Raw genomic sequence first — 16,394 nt, forward strand, 5'->3', positions numbered from 1 at the left:
TACGCTTAGAGCTTCACCGGGGCACAACGGTGTGGCGGAGGAGAGAAGCACGCAGCTGGGAATCACAGAACTCACGAGAGTTCCTCTCTCTGTCGTGGTGGTAGCATCGACAGTGGCGTTCCCAGTGGAGGGGCGTAGAGATGCCGAGAGAGTAGGGGGTAGCTCTGGCTCGTGGTAGAGGGGAAAATCGACAAAGAGAGAGGAAGAAAGAGGGGGAGGGGGCAAGAGGTCTCGCTCCTTCTCCCTCCCTCTCTCTCTCTCTTTCTCTCTGGGCTTCTCGCATGGACCCGATGAGATCGCTTTCCGGGGGCGCCGGTGGCTCCACAACAAAACCCAAAGCCAATCTTGCATTTCCCACCACCGGCCAACTTCTTGGGTCCGGAAAACGTCAAATCTCTTGGCCGATATTTGCCCCCCTTTGACTGCTAAACCCCACGTCACCCGGGCAAACGATCGAGGGAGCCTCGAGCCTGCCGGTCCTCTCTCGGCCAACTTCTCTCACACGTATATTTTTCCGTCTCGAGTTCTGACCCCTGCGTAAACCGCCTGAGAAAGCGATTCCCAGTGGTGCTGTCGTACCCATCATGCAAACTTACCACGCTGGCCACGCTCACTAATCCAAAATTTCATATCGGTTCGAGTTTTTAACTTTTTAGTCACCTACATGCTCTCGTCAAACTCGAATCTTTCATTCAGTTATCGGTTGTCACGGAACGTATAAAACTTCGCTGTGCTAATGAGCGACGGTTCGATAATCCCAGAAAACAACAAAAACCTGCAAACTTTTTGTCAATCGTATCGAAATTCTTTGACGAGCGTTGCCCCAAACGATTCATTGGATTTTCATTTATTTACATTTTTTTTAAATTCCTTCAAAGTGTAACCGGTTCACAGCGTTAAACGGATACGCGAGCAATAACGCCGAACTCGATTTCGCACGATCTTCAAAAGGAATAATCTTTTGTCGGATTATTCAAAGTGATATACACTCTGTGGGAAAGAAGAGATGATGTAGCGAAGTCCCGTCTCAAATACGTGGGTGTCATTGAAAGCTTTCCGCCTCTGCGTAACACAATATCGTTCGGGATTTGAAAGAATTCGCTCAAATATCTCAGACTAAATGAAATTCACGAGTTAACGTAAACGAAGAAATATATATTGGAGAATATATAATTAAATAGAAATATTCATCTGATTATGTTGGTGCGTAAAAAAATAGATAGCGATAAGTTTCGCAGTTGTGTGCGTGTGCGCGGGAGCGCAAAATCGTATTGTGAATGTTCCCGATGACGTCGGGCACCGAGTGAAAACCTGTATTTGTTTTTGTTATTGTGTGTTTTTGTTGAATTATTTATCAATCATATCGAACGATGAGCGAGTCGTTTTGATCTGATTCAGAGTACGCATGGATAAATAATCTGCCGTCGTGATTATCGTTGTTGGTGAACACGTTGGCGAGTGGTGCGTGTAAGTTTATCATTTTTCTACGTGGTGACGGCGGTTAGTGTAAAGAAAATTTGTCGATCGCAGGCTCGGAGAGGGATTTCACCAAGAGATTGTGCGAGAAAGAGAGTAAGAGTGCGAAAAATAGAGGGAAAGAGCCCCGAGGGTGGTGGAGTTTGTTCAGGGTGTGATGCCCTGGTTATGGTTAGGCGTGAGTGAGGTAAGAGGCAAGAGGAGGAGGACGTGGACATCCGGCGGTCCTGGCACGTCGTCGTTGCAGTCTTTAGACTACGCGTCGTACGGGATATCAAATCCATCTCCGTCACTCATTTTCTTATCGCCATCAACGTCACGAATTGCTCTCACAACAGATCGATCCAGTCCTGGCAAAAATAAATCGACAAAGTTTTCAACGTTGGTGAGAAAAACTGAAGACTCTTGCCGACGTTGTTATCGCTCGCGGAACGCAAGAGCCGAAAAAAACTCGAAGCTCGCCAACTTGTACCGCGGCAAAACAGCGCGTGGACAAATTTTATCAAGAGTCAAGATTCAACGATTATGGTGAACCATAGAGGGTCCTGGAGGCCGGTTACTCACCAGCTGACCACCGCAAAAATCTCCGCAAACAACAATTGTCGATCTACTACTACCGCATGTAGAAACAACGGATTTTCCAGTTGTACCAATAACGACACTCGTAGAATATCCATTAGCAACGCTTGTGGTAAACGACCGTTCGGCCTTATTTTTACAACATTGTCATGGTGCACGCCGTCGCCGAGGCTTTTGTTACTCGTACTTCTGACTCTCGCATTACCGAGCTTCGGCGGCGGCGGTGGTGGCGGTGCATACGCTTGTGGTCCAGGACGTGGCGGTGGACGTCGACCAATATTACGAAAACTTACGCCACTTGTTTTCAAACAACATGTGCCAAATGTCAGCGAAAATACCCTGCCGGCGAGTGGTCTTAGCGAGAGTAGAGTTTCGAGACACGACACACGATTTCGGGATCTCGTGCCCAATTACAATGCCGATATTATATTCAAAGACGAGGAAGGCACTGGTGCGGATCGCCTTATGACTCAGGTAAGTTATTAACCATACTTTGGCCAATGAGAATTCATTATCCAGCCAAGAGTTCTTCACTTTCGATAAGATAAAATAATTAGATAAGTTATAAGCTTCTTAGGAGCCATTCGTTGTTCGCGACATTTTAATCTCATTGATAAAAAACCATCTAAAAATTTCGATTGGAGAATGGCACAGGACAGCCTGAAATCGAACTGAAATGAAATTGCTTTGAAAACGTTTTGAGACCTTATCGGCGCAAATTGTACTCTCAACGAGGATGCGTTTTGCCGGGATTTTTAATTCTCGGTATTATTCTCCAAATCGATGGAAAATATTGCGGGAAATCGGTTAGGAATTTTTGACATCACTCTGAATCGATGGCGATTGAAATGAAATTCTAATAAAAAGACTGGATTCGAGATTTGATACGATCGTCGGTAGATCCTCAAGCGTTTCATCAGAAAAATTCATTCCGGTTCACCTGTTATTTTCTCTCACAAAATAATACTTATTTATGTTTATGTGTATGTATAAATTTGTGTGTGACACGGTGCGTAAACGACGTTTTATCTCTGCACCGTTTATACGGTTCCCTCGTTAGCGTTTTATTCATAGTGGTGCGAGTTTATTAGTGTTTATCCGCCACTTTGCACCTTCTCCACATCACATTTGCTCGAACATACGTCGCTTCTTTTTTTTTCTCCTTGTGTTTAACGCGTGTATCTCCGTTTCATTCAGTGACACGGTGAGAGATCAGAGACTCTTTTTATTTCGACTCGCCACCCGCCCCTTTGGCAACTCCTCATCTCTACGTGCTTATTACGATCGTGACAATGGTAAAAGCGAGCTTTAAATGTCGGCACATACCAGAATGAGAGAGAGAGAGAGAGAGAGAAGCAAGTGAAAGAAATGCAGAAACGAGACGAGGACGAGGTTTGTCGAGGCAACTTCTCTCCCGAGGATCCTCTATATACGCGTCGTGAAAGAGAGCCACAATCTCGAATTGCGGTTGTCCCACCTGTGTGACTTCTGAGATGTGTAGGCGTCGTATAAATTGTTGTTTCCATCCCGAGCTCTTCGTTTTTTCATATACAACTTTAAGGTAGTCCATACACGAAACTATTTCCTTAAGAAATTCTTGAAATTTAAACAGAGTTAAATGGGTAGTCGACTCACACGCATACCAAATTTTAAAGGGCTCGTCTTATTGGTTATTGAGATAAACTTCTTTAAATATGAAGAAAAATAGACATAGTTACGGGGACGATTCGTAAAAAATCGTTTATCTTTCCACATTACGAATGAACGCTTCTTACGAAGTTCATGAACAAAATACAAAATAACAATGAAGTATATATAAAGAAGGTTTGGGGAAAAAATTCGAGACAATCGTCTTACTAGTGAAAAAAAAACGTTGAAGATTAAACGAAATTGGTAATGAGCACTCGTAACCACATTTGCTTATTTCGGCATTTTGTTTCTTCTTGGCTTGGCCCGTTTCTTTCATAGCCTTTTGTCTTTTGATTAACACTTTTTTCTTGATCCATTTCCCTTCGTGTTTTCGTTTGCGCTTTCTAATGCGATTTTTCACATAAAAAACTATAGTATTTTCGAAAAAGTGTTCGAATCCTTCAACGATGTGTCGAAAGTATTTATTAATATCTTCAAACGTAGTTTAATGAAATTATTGCTGGATGTAACTGAAAAGAAAATCGAGCAGTAAACAAAAATCTGGTTGCCAGCGGTCCACCAATCGGTACAATTTCAGTACATATAGAAAACAAAATTATTTATTAGCTTTTATTAATCAACGAATTCTTAAAGTTCCAAACTAGACAGACATTTTTCTTCCTTACAAAAAAAAACCCCGAACCCAAGGAGCGTCTTGTTGTGAAAGAATTTGGGCTTGCATTGATTTTCTATAGTGCAGACGATATGAATGCAATCGCTTGTGGAACTTTTTGTTATCGCTAGACGTCACGTTTCCTGTTTCACGTGATCGTCGAGTATTGACACAAGTTTCGCGCCGTTTACAATGCTGTATAAGACTAATGTAGTGTGTATATAATGCGTATGTGTATCCCTTATCTTGAAGCGTCTATGATCAAGGCTGAACGTTGACCGGCGACGAGCAGTGTAAGCATTCGGAGGGGACTGTCGCCGGCGAAATTCAATAATACTCGATTTTTGTGCTCTGCCCAGCAAAAGAATATTTCTTTCCCGACTTACCGCACCAATCTCTCTATCACGATCGATTGACAGATTTTTTCACCCATCAAAATCTATAGTGACATTGAGACTAGTCTTATGAGCCACCGGGACAAGGTTTTCAAATTAAAAAAAAAAAAAATAAATAAATAAATAATCACAGAAACTCGAAGATGACTGAGCAAGGACAAATTTTCTTATTCAAAAACGATTTTTCATTGGTGGTACTTTCCAATAAACGTTGACGAAATTATACAGAAATCACTATCCCGGTAGAACATGAAAATAAGGGTATGGAACGAATGATAAGCTTGAGAGTCGATGGTAGATTTGATTAGATGCGGAGTTAGGAATGGTCATCGTTTATTCAGTGTTGCTCTAAGTGATTGTGGGTATGTTTATGACAGCAATAACCGGTGTTTGGTTTGGGGCGCTAAGGTAGCCCAATTGTAACAAGTAAAATGAAATAATCGTTGTGGTTCCTTTCTCTTCGTCACATTTTTTCGTTGAACGTCGTCATCGTTATTTCAACTGGATTCGTTTCGAATTAATTGTTCGGGGTGTTGGTGAGAAGTTAAAAAAAATGAAATACTGCCACTTTCGAACAGAACAGATTAGAACAGAAGTGCTGAGTGATCCTTGCACGTATTCTTAGCCTTATTGAATCAAGTATCATCCGCAAATGTGACAAGTGTAAAAACAAGAGATCTGCTTTATCACTGAAGCTCTCTCTCTCTCTCTCTCTCCAGCAGATTCTCTTTGCCAGCAAAGTTACTGCAGACTTGTGCAAGAAGTCCTTGCGCTTCTCCGGCCAAGAAAAAGAACGAGAGAGAGAGAAAGCGCTCAGACGCTTGAGCCGGTGTTCGCCGGCCATAGCGGCCTTCTTTCACACCGCGCGTTCCTCTTTTCTTCTCGCCCTGAAGTTGCTCCCCTTTCATTGGCATCGAATCTCTCCTCGGCATCGTCTCCCGCGGTCTCGCTTCTCTCATTGGCAGCCTGCAAATCTCAACGGGAGAAAACGCATGGGCACATTCTTCGACTCTCTCGCAGTTGTATCGTCGAGTCCGTACATTTCAGAAAATACAGTCTTCAAAAAAAACCGCAATTTTTGTAAGAGCCTACAATAAAAGTCTCCGATAGCGCAGTGCCTACGAATTTTTCCTTAAAACAATGATTCTGTCGTGGAATGGACGTTAAGGCAGGACGAACCAACCACTTTTAATCTCCATTCATAAACCCAAGACCAGGCACAGACCGAGCAGTATTATCAGTCCGTCCAAATGATTTCTTCACTCGTACTCGTTGAGGTTTACCGTCCCCATGAAGACTCAGGCCTCAACAGAGTGCTGCGCAACATTCGTACGTTATCGACGAGTCCACTGGATATCGTTTTGATCGGAATTGCAACTAATTCACTCGCGTGCACGACCCCAATGATATATCATCGACGTGTACACTTGTCCATGTGCCCATGTGCTCGAGCTCAATCGTGTAACGAGCAACCATCGCAAGGGATCGCTCATTTAATTGCTTCTCAGTCTGATATCCGTGCAAAGAGATATCTGTCGAAGCTTTCGTACCGGCACCAAGAGAAGCTGATATACAGCGAGAGGGCAGTGGGTAGTGTTAAATCGTGGACACAAGCAATCGGTTCTCCGGGCTGGTATATAATGCTCGTATTCGCGACCTTAAAGACTCGATGGTGTCCCGGTAATAAAGCCAAGTGGACAGGTGCGAGGCCGTACGAGTCTGCTCTCTTCAATGCGCCTATCTCTTTCTCTCTCCTCCAGCTGTCGGTGGTTTACGACATCGTATCTCCTCCACCATTCCATGTAGATCTCACACGCGCGCTCCCATGTACGTGAACATATATAAAATATTCCGCGGCAAATATGCTCAACTATATATGCCCGATGCCCGAGCTGGTTACATTTGTAACCCGGAGGCTACCACGTGTGGATTATGATTGGTCTGTACGATAACGCGGTCGAGCAGCGTTGCATGCGATCTTGAGCCGTTGACCGCTCGCCTTTATGATGGAGAGTGTAACAAAATGAATTTGTACTAAATATATTGGAGCCTGCAAATACCCTAAATAAATCGATGGAAATAAATACAAGCATCGCGCAGTTCGATCATTTGCGGGAGCGCCGGAGTCGAGGATCCCGTGACACCGGGCTCAGGATAAGGCTTCCAATTAACAATTTCCACAATAAATCGTTCATCGGTGGAGCGTACAATGGGGAGGAAAAATGAAATGAATTGTTATTATTTCGGTGATTTATGGATTCGAATAAATGAATTATTCTGATCGTATTATTAAGCAAGTTTTTTGTTTCATCGAGGAATAAGTAATCGTAAATTAACATACTCGAATTCGGAATGTCAAAGGAATGAGTTTATAGCGCAATAAGCCTGCTGGGAGTTGGCACAATAAAGACCGAATTTTTTGAAATTTCATGCCTCGAGATAATAAATCCATTGGAATTATTACTCCAATAAAAATGATTGGAAGCAACTACTAGTGAATTCTCAAGTAGAATGCCATTCACCTTTTCAATGAAACAGAAGTCGTTGACATGGACAACTCCTGTCTCTGTCCATCAATGAAAGAGTTACCGCGCATCATAAAACTTGGAAACGATGAATTGACTACTCCTCCTCTCTTTTATTCGCTCTTTTCATTCAGCGATTACGAAAGATTTGTCAGCTAGTTCAATTAACGAGCTTCCACAGCCATTCCCATAAACTTCTATTCTTCATTTTCTCAATTAATCGCGTTTCCAGGTAGCACATTTCTAATCATTTTTTTTTTTTTTTTTTTTTTTTCATTTGATACAATCTCACATGGGATTATCCAACCTCTGAGACAATAATTTCGTCCTTACCATTTACATGGACAGGAAGAGAACGAAAACTGTTTAGTCTGCTTACAATCAATGCGAAAATATGTTTCCCATGTTTTCGGGACTGGACGGTCGTCACGTTTATACCCAAAAGAGTGTCTGCACAAACGTTTCAGCAAATGCTGCTCCGATGATCGATGGAATACGAGAATTTTCGACGGCATTCGAACGCGTGAGTCATCGAAATTGCGCTATTTATGAAGCATAACAGTGAGGAAGACATCGTGTGTTGAAGGAATGAATAAGAGCTTCCGATTTCTCAATACGCGTCGCACGAAAGGACCTGATATAAGGTGTAACTCGATATATGAGCACGTGGCGCCATGCGATACCCACAAGACATCAACGTTAGAGCTCGTTTTATACGTAACGAGACGTGAGATCGATGAGACGAGAAAATCTCTCGCACAGGACAGTATCGAGAAAGCGATAACTAGATCTCGTCTTATCGGAGTTGAGTCTTGCAGTTTACTCGTTGACAGCGCGTATATTATATTGCTGATTTTACCGACACCGGGCAGCAAAAGGTTTAAGAAGAAAATCGATGGACGGTTCGAAGCAAGTGTATCGGAGGGGAACATATACGGTAGCAACTGATTATACATACCACGAAAAACAGAAATAAATCACGACGAGAAGAGTAGACAAAGAGCATGAAGTAACGTCATCGACTACTCATCATCAGACGTGATCTACACTTGAAATGCCGTTCCTAGGAAAAAGATCGCGCCCCGAATTCCCGTGAATTTCGATGATGTCAATCAGAAAATTACGCGGGGCCATCTTAGTCGGGAGACAGTCTTGGATTATTTGAACGAAATAGCTCAGTCGGGTTAGTCAAATAAAAGGCCGAAGTTGGAATAAATTGACGTCTGTAATTTTGTTGCTCCAACCTTTAGGGAGGGGTCACTGGTAGTCTAAATTCAAAATGGTGAACAATTTCCGCTTTTGCGTTAGCCGCCATTTCGAATTTAAGGGGAAATTGTTTGTGCTCGATATCTTGGTGATTTTGAACTTTTCGATGAAAATGGTAAGGGCTTGAGTCGTAAATTTAATTCTCTATGAATTAGTCTCTACAACTTTAATCGCGGGATCGATATTATTCGAATTAAGGGGGCAAAACGTCGTAAAGTATAATTATCGAGTTATCTTGTTTATTATTCAATTTAGAACATAACTATACGGGAACAATGTTGTAAAGAATCAAATTTCCTACAATTTTGATTTCCACGACTTTTTTCCTAGAAGCAATATCAAGAGTCCTACTATTGCGATAAAGGCACACGACAGCGTAAAAATCGTATTTTGCGAACTCTTTTCTATGCACCACATATGCTAACCCAACTGGGCTAAAAAAATTAATCTGCATCGACGAGATATCACGAGTTTCACAGGTGTTAAAAGAAGCCAAGGGTCGTTACAAAATGATCGAATTACCGGTAAAAAATTGCGATCTTTGTTGACAAAACTATATCACATTCCCCGAAAGCGAGCTGGCTCGATAATGATTTCTTCGTAACGGTCTATTGGAAAAGTGTCCGCTTTTTTCTCGCCTATTCACAGAGTGGAAGAGTAACTACCGGGAAATGTAGGTGAGAGAAGAGAAAAAAATAACGTATGCGGAAAATGTTGAAGGTATTTTGTGCCAGAGACCGACACACATGAGAAAAAAACGTGGAGCAACGCCTTAAAAGCACAAAGGCGTATCTCTAACGAATGTACAAGTCAAAAATGGATGTTCCAGTCGTTCCGCTTTCGAGGCAAGACTGTTTACGTATGCATACACTCGTAAATGGCTGACGATATACGTCGAGTGTCTTTCTCGCAATCGCTCAACACGCATGAGAGACTTTCGAGGAAAGATGGTCGATAACTGAACAGGCAAACATTTGATGGACGTGTGGGGACGCCGACCTTGTCGGAGAAAACGAGAGCGCGACGCGAGATCCAGTCATAGACGTGGAAAAGTCCTCGAACACAGAAAAACGCTTCCCGGTCGGGGGCTTCGAATTTACAGAGGAAAAAATCGATAAATTTATATCGCGTTAAAGAAAATTAATTTCCATTTAACATCGCGGAAGCGATTCTTTGCCAATTTTTGCTTCTCCTCGTGTAGAGTCGTTGCGGGCTTACTCGTGTCAGTCATTTGTCCGTGGCGTTCTACTAATGAGTCTGGGATTAGCGCATCTCGTATCTCGCCAGTCTCTACAATGCTTCTGCCTCGAGATCGCCCCAGGCTCATTCTCCCGTCGAATCTCTTTAGCTCTACTTTCCTCTCGTCTTCGTTTTTCTTCGCTCCTCGCTCTCTTCTTTCCCTTTCCAACGCGTTAGAACTCCCGAGAGAGCCCAACTGAGATTATCTTCCCTAAACAGTTCTCCATACCCACTTTCGTCGTTGTGTTGCGACGGCGTTGTGCTTAAAGCAAGCATACAGGTGAATGAACACGTAAATATTTTTTACGCATATATCTGTAAATCGCAGTCACCTTCATAGAAAGGCGAAGTCGATACCATTACACAATCACCTTAATTAATTTCGAAACTAAACGAATGTGAAGAACAAATTTTTCGTCAAATTCTCTCGAGGTCGAGTTGTACAGAGGCATTGCAACTCTCAAAATTCCATCGGTTCTCAGTGAAGCCTCGGAACCATCTCGTAAGGAGAGAAGCGTTCGAGAAATGTCGAAAAATTCTTTTAAGCATCAGAATATTTAATTCAATTGAAAATAAAATAATGAAAAAGTAGTTAGGGCCACTGTAGTTTTGCTTTAAGCTGGAATGCCTCGTACCAGTACACATATTTCAGGATGCAGCGACTTACATACATAAGTGTTTACACGCGTACATATGTATATGCCTTGCATATATACATATGAATAAGTGTATTTGTAAAAAATGCATATCTACATACACGTATTCTCTTAAACCCTTTCCATACTCGTAAAGCCACGGGCACATTTATATCTTCAAAAGGACGCCGAGGTTAGTGCCTGTAACCCCATTACGATCGGTCACGCTGGAGAACGGCGTGGCGAGACCGGGACGCATAACGACAAATCGTGCCTCTTCAATTATTTTCTCTCCTTCTCTTCTTCCCTCTCTCACTTTCTAGCTGTCTTTCTGTCTCTCTCTCTCTCTCGCTGTGGGCCATTCGGTGCCAACCCCTTGTAAACTTACAACGAGATATTTTCACATCTTCGAAAAAAGAAAGCACAAAAATACATATGAGAAAAGCCGTAATCTCAAATTTACGATCGCTGTGAAAAATAAGAAGGTACGAGAATAAAGAGACAAAATTTTCACGTAACTGCATGCCCCCGGAGCAACAAAATCTCTCGTTACACTTCGTAGTTCGTACGACATAATCTTCAAATCTTACATTCCGAATCATTGGAATTGAAGAACCATTTTGTCCTGGCAACAACGCACTACGAAAGATTAAAACGTGGTTGTACGACCGATGGATTCCCCTTTAAATGGGCACGTAATAAACTTCTTACGTTTTATCATGTACGGAATTACGAATCCAAAGTAAAAGAGGCTAAAACACATAAAGAAAAAATTGTTTGTCTCACGAAACGAGGTTTCGTTTTAATTGCTTTTTAATTAACTCTGTATATGTTGTTTCCTTGTATTTTTTTCGTCATTCTTATTCGCCGAGTCATTCGAATGATACAGGACCACGAAACGTGGCTTTTCGTGACTGGTGGATTTTTCCATCCTCTCATCCTCCACTGCTCGTGAAGATCCGGTCTCCGATGCAGTGACGGAATGACGCGCGTGCGAGAATCTCAGGTATACAATGCCACAAGTATTTCTCGTGACGGGAGAACGCGAATGGCAATATTCTCGATCTCCAATGTATATAGTAAGATTGTTTCCCTCCTTTGGCTGATATTCCTTTGTCTATAGTATAGGAAGCCGCTCGTTCTCTCACCGCTAATTAAGGTCTGCCAAAGGGGGATGGTCGTTTAGAGTTTTTAGGGCGAAAACGGTTTTACACCGCGTTAGGACCAGTTAGTTATACCTGTGGCTGTCTTTTTCTCCAGTTTTTTCTTTCCTCCTCTCTGTCCAATTTTCTCCCGTTTTTTTCTTCCCCTCTCGCGTTCTCTCGTTCAGAAAGTGATGAGGCAGGAGAGCGGAAGAGCAGAGGAGGGTGTGCGTTCACTACTGAACGAAACGAGATACGAGAGTAGGCGTGTGTGAGTCTCGCAGAAGCGTCTCCACTCATTTGCGACTGCGAGTTTTCTACCTTTTGCAAATTTTTTTTACTTATAGAAGAAATTCAACTGGTTATGACGAATTACATCAGATGCGAATCTGGCGGGCATAAAACACGAAGAATAAAATATCAAGAAGGAGAAACATTCGTTTCGGGATGATTGCAAATTTTAATTGGAATGGCTCATCATTTTTTAAATGTAAATCCTACAATTTGCTTAGAAACAGAATAGACTAATTTGTCATGCTAAATCGAAAATTTTCGAGCTAGTGAATCGGGAAACAAAAATAGAGTCGAATCTACGAGCTGACTTTAGCCGCAAGTAATTTGACATTTTTATACCCTCTCTCGAAGCAAATGATCAATAAAATACTTTGTGCTTGGTCCAACAGTTTGGAGCAATTAAAAGTGGGATTTTATCACCCTGCTAAGATAATGGACCAAGAAAGATAACGAAAAAGAAGCCTCTTCACAATCTTTAAAAAGATTTATCGTAAATAAGACTCGTTTCTTTCGGAAAGCAACAGGAGAAAACAGTGAGAGGAATAAAAAGATAGGAAGAGAGAGGAAGAAGGATAGGAGAATATATCTTTTTCGTTAGCCTGTAAAGAAATGATGTTTCTCGTATGTTGCGAGAATGTTGAGGTCCGGTAAGGTCGGGACAGAGAGTGAAAACCGCAGAGAAGTCGTTCTCGCTCTCGTATAGAGGGATTATAGCAGCAGCAGCAGCAGCAGCAGCAGCAGCAGCAGCAGCAGCAGTAACAGCAGCCACAGAACTTGTGGTGAACGAGAGAACCCCCGGCATCTCTCGCAAAGTTCGATTATGTGTAGGATAATGCGGTGAGAACAAGAGAGAAAGAGCGCGCGAGAGAGAGAGAGAGAGAGGTGCGGGTTGAGACGAGGAAAAAACGTAAAAACAAAAGAAAAAGAAACAAGAAGGAAATAGAAGATTAAGAAAGAGGGGTGAGAGAGCAAGAGGGAAGAGAAGGTGGAAAAAGGAAAGCCGCAAAAAGAGAAAGAAGAAGAGGAAGAGAAAGAGAGAGAGATGAAGATAGACGTAATCTGGTTGGTCCACGAGCTTCAACCGAAGAAAAAGGATGAAGGAAGGGCCTCCACTTCACCCCCTGGCCCCTTGGTTAGGCCCTCGAGGCATGAGCGAGCTCGGCCGCCATAATGCATGGTGAGAAGTGCGCACGGGGTCAAACGGGTCAAAGGAACGTCATGGCGCTGTTATACGTATGTATATGTGTCTCGCAAAGACCTATGGCGGATGCCAACCTCTCTTGGTCGCGCATCTTTTCTGTCTCTTTCTCCCTCAACTTTTTCCTCTCCAATTGTGGGCACAAGATGCACGCAATAGGCAACGAGGTTTCTTCTTTTTTACGCACATCCTGTATGCCTTTGAGGACATTTATTTAGTCAATAAATTTTACGATCTCAAACAAGAGGAATGGAGGTCGCAAGGAATTAATATGAAATTGCGTCCATTTATGTGTTTGCATCGTTAAACGTGTGTATGCACTCGACTTATGTACGCGTACGAGACGTTACATGGACGTTTTGGTACTACTTAGTGCCGCCATTTTCATTCGACTACGTATCCGCACGTATAAGCATCGCGAAATTCGTCTGTCTTCTTCGGACTCTCCATCAGTGAAATGGAGCTTTTTGCAACTAGCACTTTAGTACTGTTGAAGTACCTTAAAGGCATTGAACTTTGAGTTATAGTTAAACGTCACTCTCCGTTTACTTAAAAATCGTAAAAATTGGGTAATTTTTTATTGCGTTATACGAGAACTTCGCGAGATCGAATTTTGTAGAGTTTCTTGAAGTCTTACACACCGGCTGTGCTTCAAAATTCTTCGATGAAGCGCACGAACTTCATCCTCATCGCGACAACAAAGAGGTAATAGTTCGAAAAAAAAACGCCACGTTAACGAGGTCACGCCTGAAGATTCAACAAGAGAATAACGAATTTGGGCGGACGAGCACGAGTGGACATGTGTTGTCGTTTCTTGGCTGGTTGTGTAAAGTGATCTTCGGTGACCACTTCCTTCCTTCGTGGCTGCCGCCGGCGAGGATCCGATGACCAGTTTGAGGTCGACGATGACCGACGTGGGAAAGAAACGTCAACTGCGTCGTTCGTCTTCGCGCGAGCAGCTATCTACCCCCTTGTGCGCTCTAGTTGAAACTCCGTCAAATGGAAACGAGATTTGGTGTAGGAGAGAAAGTCTACTCGGGCAAAAGTCGTGGCAGGAAATGGCGGAATAACAACCGTCCTCTTTACGGCTCTACTCAAAAACAACGCTGCTCTCAAACTTGCAAAATCAATACGATGCAATATGCCTCCTCTTTTGTCATCAATAATCTGTGCTATCCGCCTAAACGTGTTAAAGAATAGAGACGTTATTCGTGCACAAAATAAAAATCTTTAGAGTGCAAGTGTTATCGAGTAGATTTATAAGAGACGAGTTATGTTGCAGCAGGTCAATAATTCTACTCTCAGTGAATGTTTTCAACAACAATTCCCCTCTAAATACATGTTCAAAGAGCGGAGTTGTTATCGAGTAGAGCTGCAATGAGTATAGTTATAAATAGCTGCTATTTAACAACCCTATCGGTAGCTATTCTCGATAACTCCGCTCCTTAACAACTGCGGATCTACGCAGAGAACGTCTGCCCTCCTTAACATATATACTCCGGTGAGATATTAAAGATTATGGATTATACATGAGCAGACGTAGAGTTGTTATGAATTTTGGAGTAAAGATTTTACACTAGGAAATAAAGTGATTGGGACAAGGAAATGTGGCATGCCGGGACGCCAATGAAGCATATGATGATAGCAAGGTTAAGGAAGTTGAGGCATTAGAATGAAAATTGTGTCATCGCTTTTAAACCGATTGCATCTTTTGAAGTGAAGCGTAAAAAAAATCAGTTAAATTTTCAGACAGTTTAGGAGCGTCGTTGCTGAGAAAAATCAATACAAATTGGGGCCAAATAACATGTGACCTTATGGAAGTCAAGACACATTCGGTGATATCTCTGCCAAAAATGATGCTAAAAATATTAAATTTTTTGAGCAACATGAACAAGCCTTACTGAATAATGTCAATTTTTTCAGATTCATTAGGAAATTTGCTGAGATTATATTAATAATAATCTGTTTCCCGTGCAGTTTTTTGAGGCTAGGATCGTCCACGATCCGTGTTTTCGACTGAGCATTCACCGGTTTTTCGTCTTTTTTTCCCAACTCTTTTTTAAAGTGTATGCAACATTGGCAAACTGTAAACTGGCCTAACTTTTAAAAGGTACAGGTCATAACTTTTGGGTAAAAAAAATGACTGTACGGCCTCAACTTCCTTAAATATGATTAAGCGAACAAAAGAGTTTTAGATCGAACGGAAACATTGCAGTTAAATAAACATCCAATAACATCAGTTGTTATTGAATCAACAATTTTATTTCTCAGTGTAGAAGCAGAGTTGTTTTCGAGTAGAGCGTAAAGAGGACGGTTGTTATTCTGTCCAGGAAATTCCTGGCGCTACTTTTATGTGCTTCATTCTCTTCTTTCTTCTCCGCTCCTCTTCCTACCACTTTCACATTAATATTTAACTTTCTCCGGACTGGAGGCGACGTCTGTAAAATTTCTTTTATTCTTTTATTCCAAAACATATAAATTTTCACTGTAATGTCCAGGAAAATTGTCAATATGTGTACACGCTCCTAGTGTTCGTGTTTGAAGAAAAACCATAATTCAGCATGGGCTATTTGTACAGTCGATCGCTCTCGTACGTACAACGTTCTCCCGATCGATCGGGTGTGTCGCAAAAGGGGAGGGTGAAATTGAGAGTCAACGAAAAAAACCAGCGTCGATGCACGCTCGTATGCCGAGGGAAAAAATAATGCAACAAGTCGAAGACCCGGTAACGATTACTCGCTCGTTTGGCTCTTTTTTATAACAATGAAAGCATGTAATATATATCCGTCCTACATCGGGACCCTTCGCGCTCTCGTGGGGTTGATGAGTCCAGACTAAAAGGCCGGTGTGAGTCAGTTGGTGTCGTAACGCTTAAAGTATCGTTTTAAGTAGCTTTTTGCCTACCGATCGAGTGGCTTCGTTCATTTAAATGCGGTAGTTTCAACATTAAAATTCAAAAATAAAAAGAAAAGCCTCACGAAAGGCGGTTTGCGAACCCGGAGGAAAATTCATGTACGTTATTGCGGCACACTTCCGGAAGGAATAGCGAAAGCAAATATGACGAATAACAAATAATTCTTTGAGAAAGCATTGAAAATTGACACATGCGCACACTTATAATAAATCGAATTTTTTCGTCACCCATTTGAATACGAGAGCAAATATTCCGGTCGCAGAAAATAAACGACACGAAAAGAACAGAAGAGAAAAGGACACCGCTTGCTAAGTTAATAAATATAAATAACTGTTTAATGCAGCAAGAGATTCCATTGTGCATTGTGTATAGCCGAGCAAGAAGAACGGGGAAGCCCCCCTGTGTGTCCTATTCATTTTATGGGCCACG

At 42.1% G+C, this 16,394-nt stretch overlaps 1 protein-coding gene across 1 annotated transcript in view; it reads left to right on the plus strand.

Moving 5' to 3' along the window:
* The first annotated feature begins 591 nt into the window (after positions 1–591).
* hh (hedgehog signaling protein) overlaps positions 592–16,394 on the plus strand; it is a 60,284-nt gene continuing 44,481 nt past the window's right edge. Inside the window, exons 1-2 of the mRNA XM_043430552.1 lie at positions 592–1,461; positions 1,531–2,529. Of these exons, the coding sequence (XP_043286487.1) occupies positions 2,002–2,529 (528 nt within the window). The 5' untranslated portion in view covers positions 592–1,461; positions 1,531–2,001. The remainder of the gene's footprint in view (positions 1,462–1,530; positions 2,530–16,394) is intronic.

The sequence above is a fragment of the Venturia canescens genome, chromosome 1, assembly GCF_019457755.1.
Source record: "Venturia canescens isolate UGA chromosome 1, ASM1945775v1, whole genome shotgun sequence".
NCBI lineage: Eukaryota > Metazoa > Arthropoda > Insecta > Hymenoptera > Ichneumonidae > Venturia > Venturia canescens.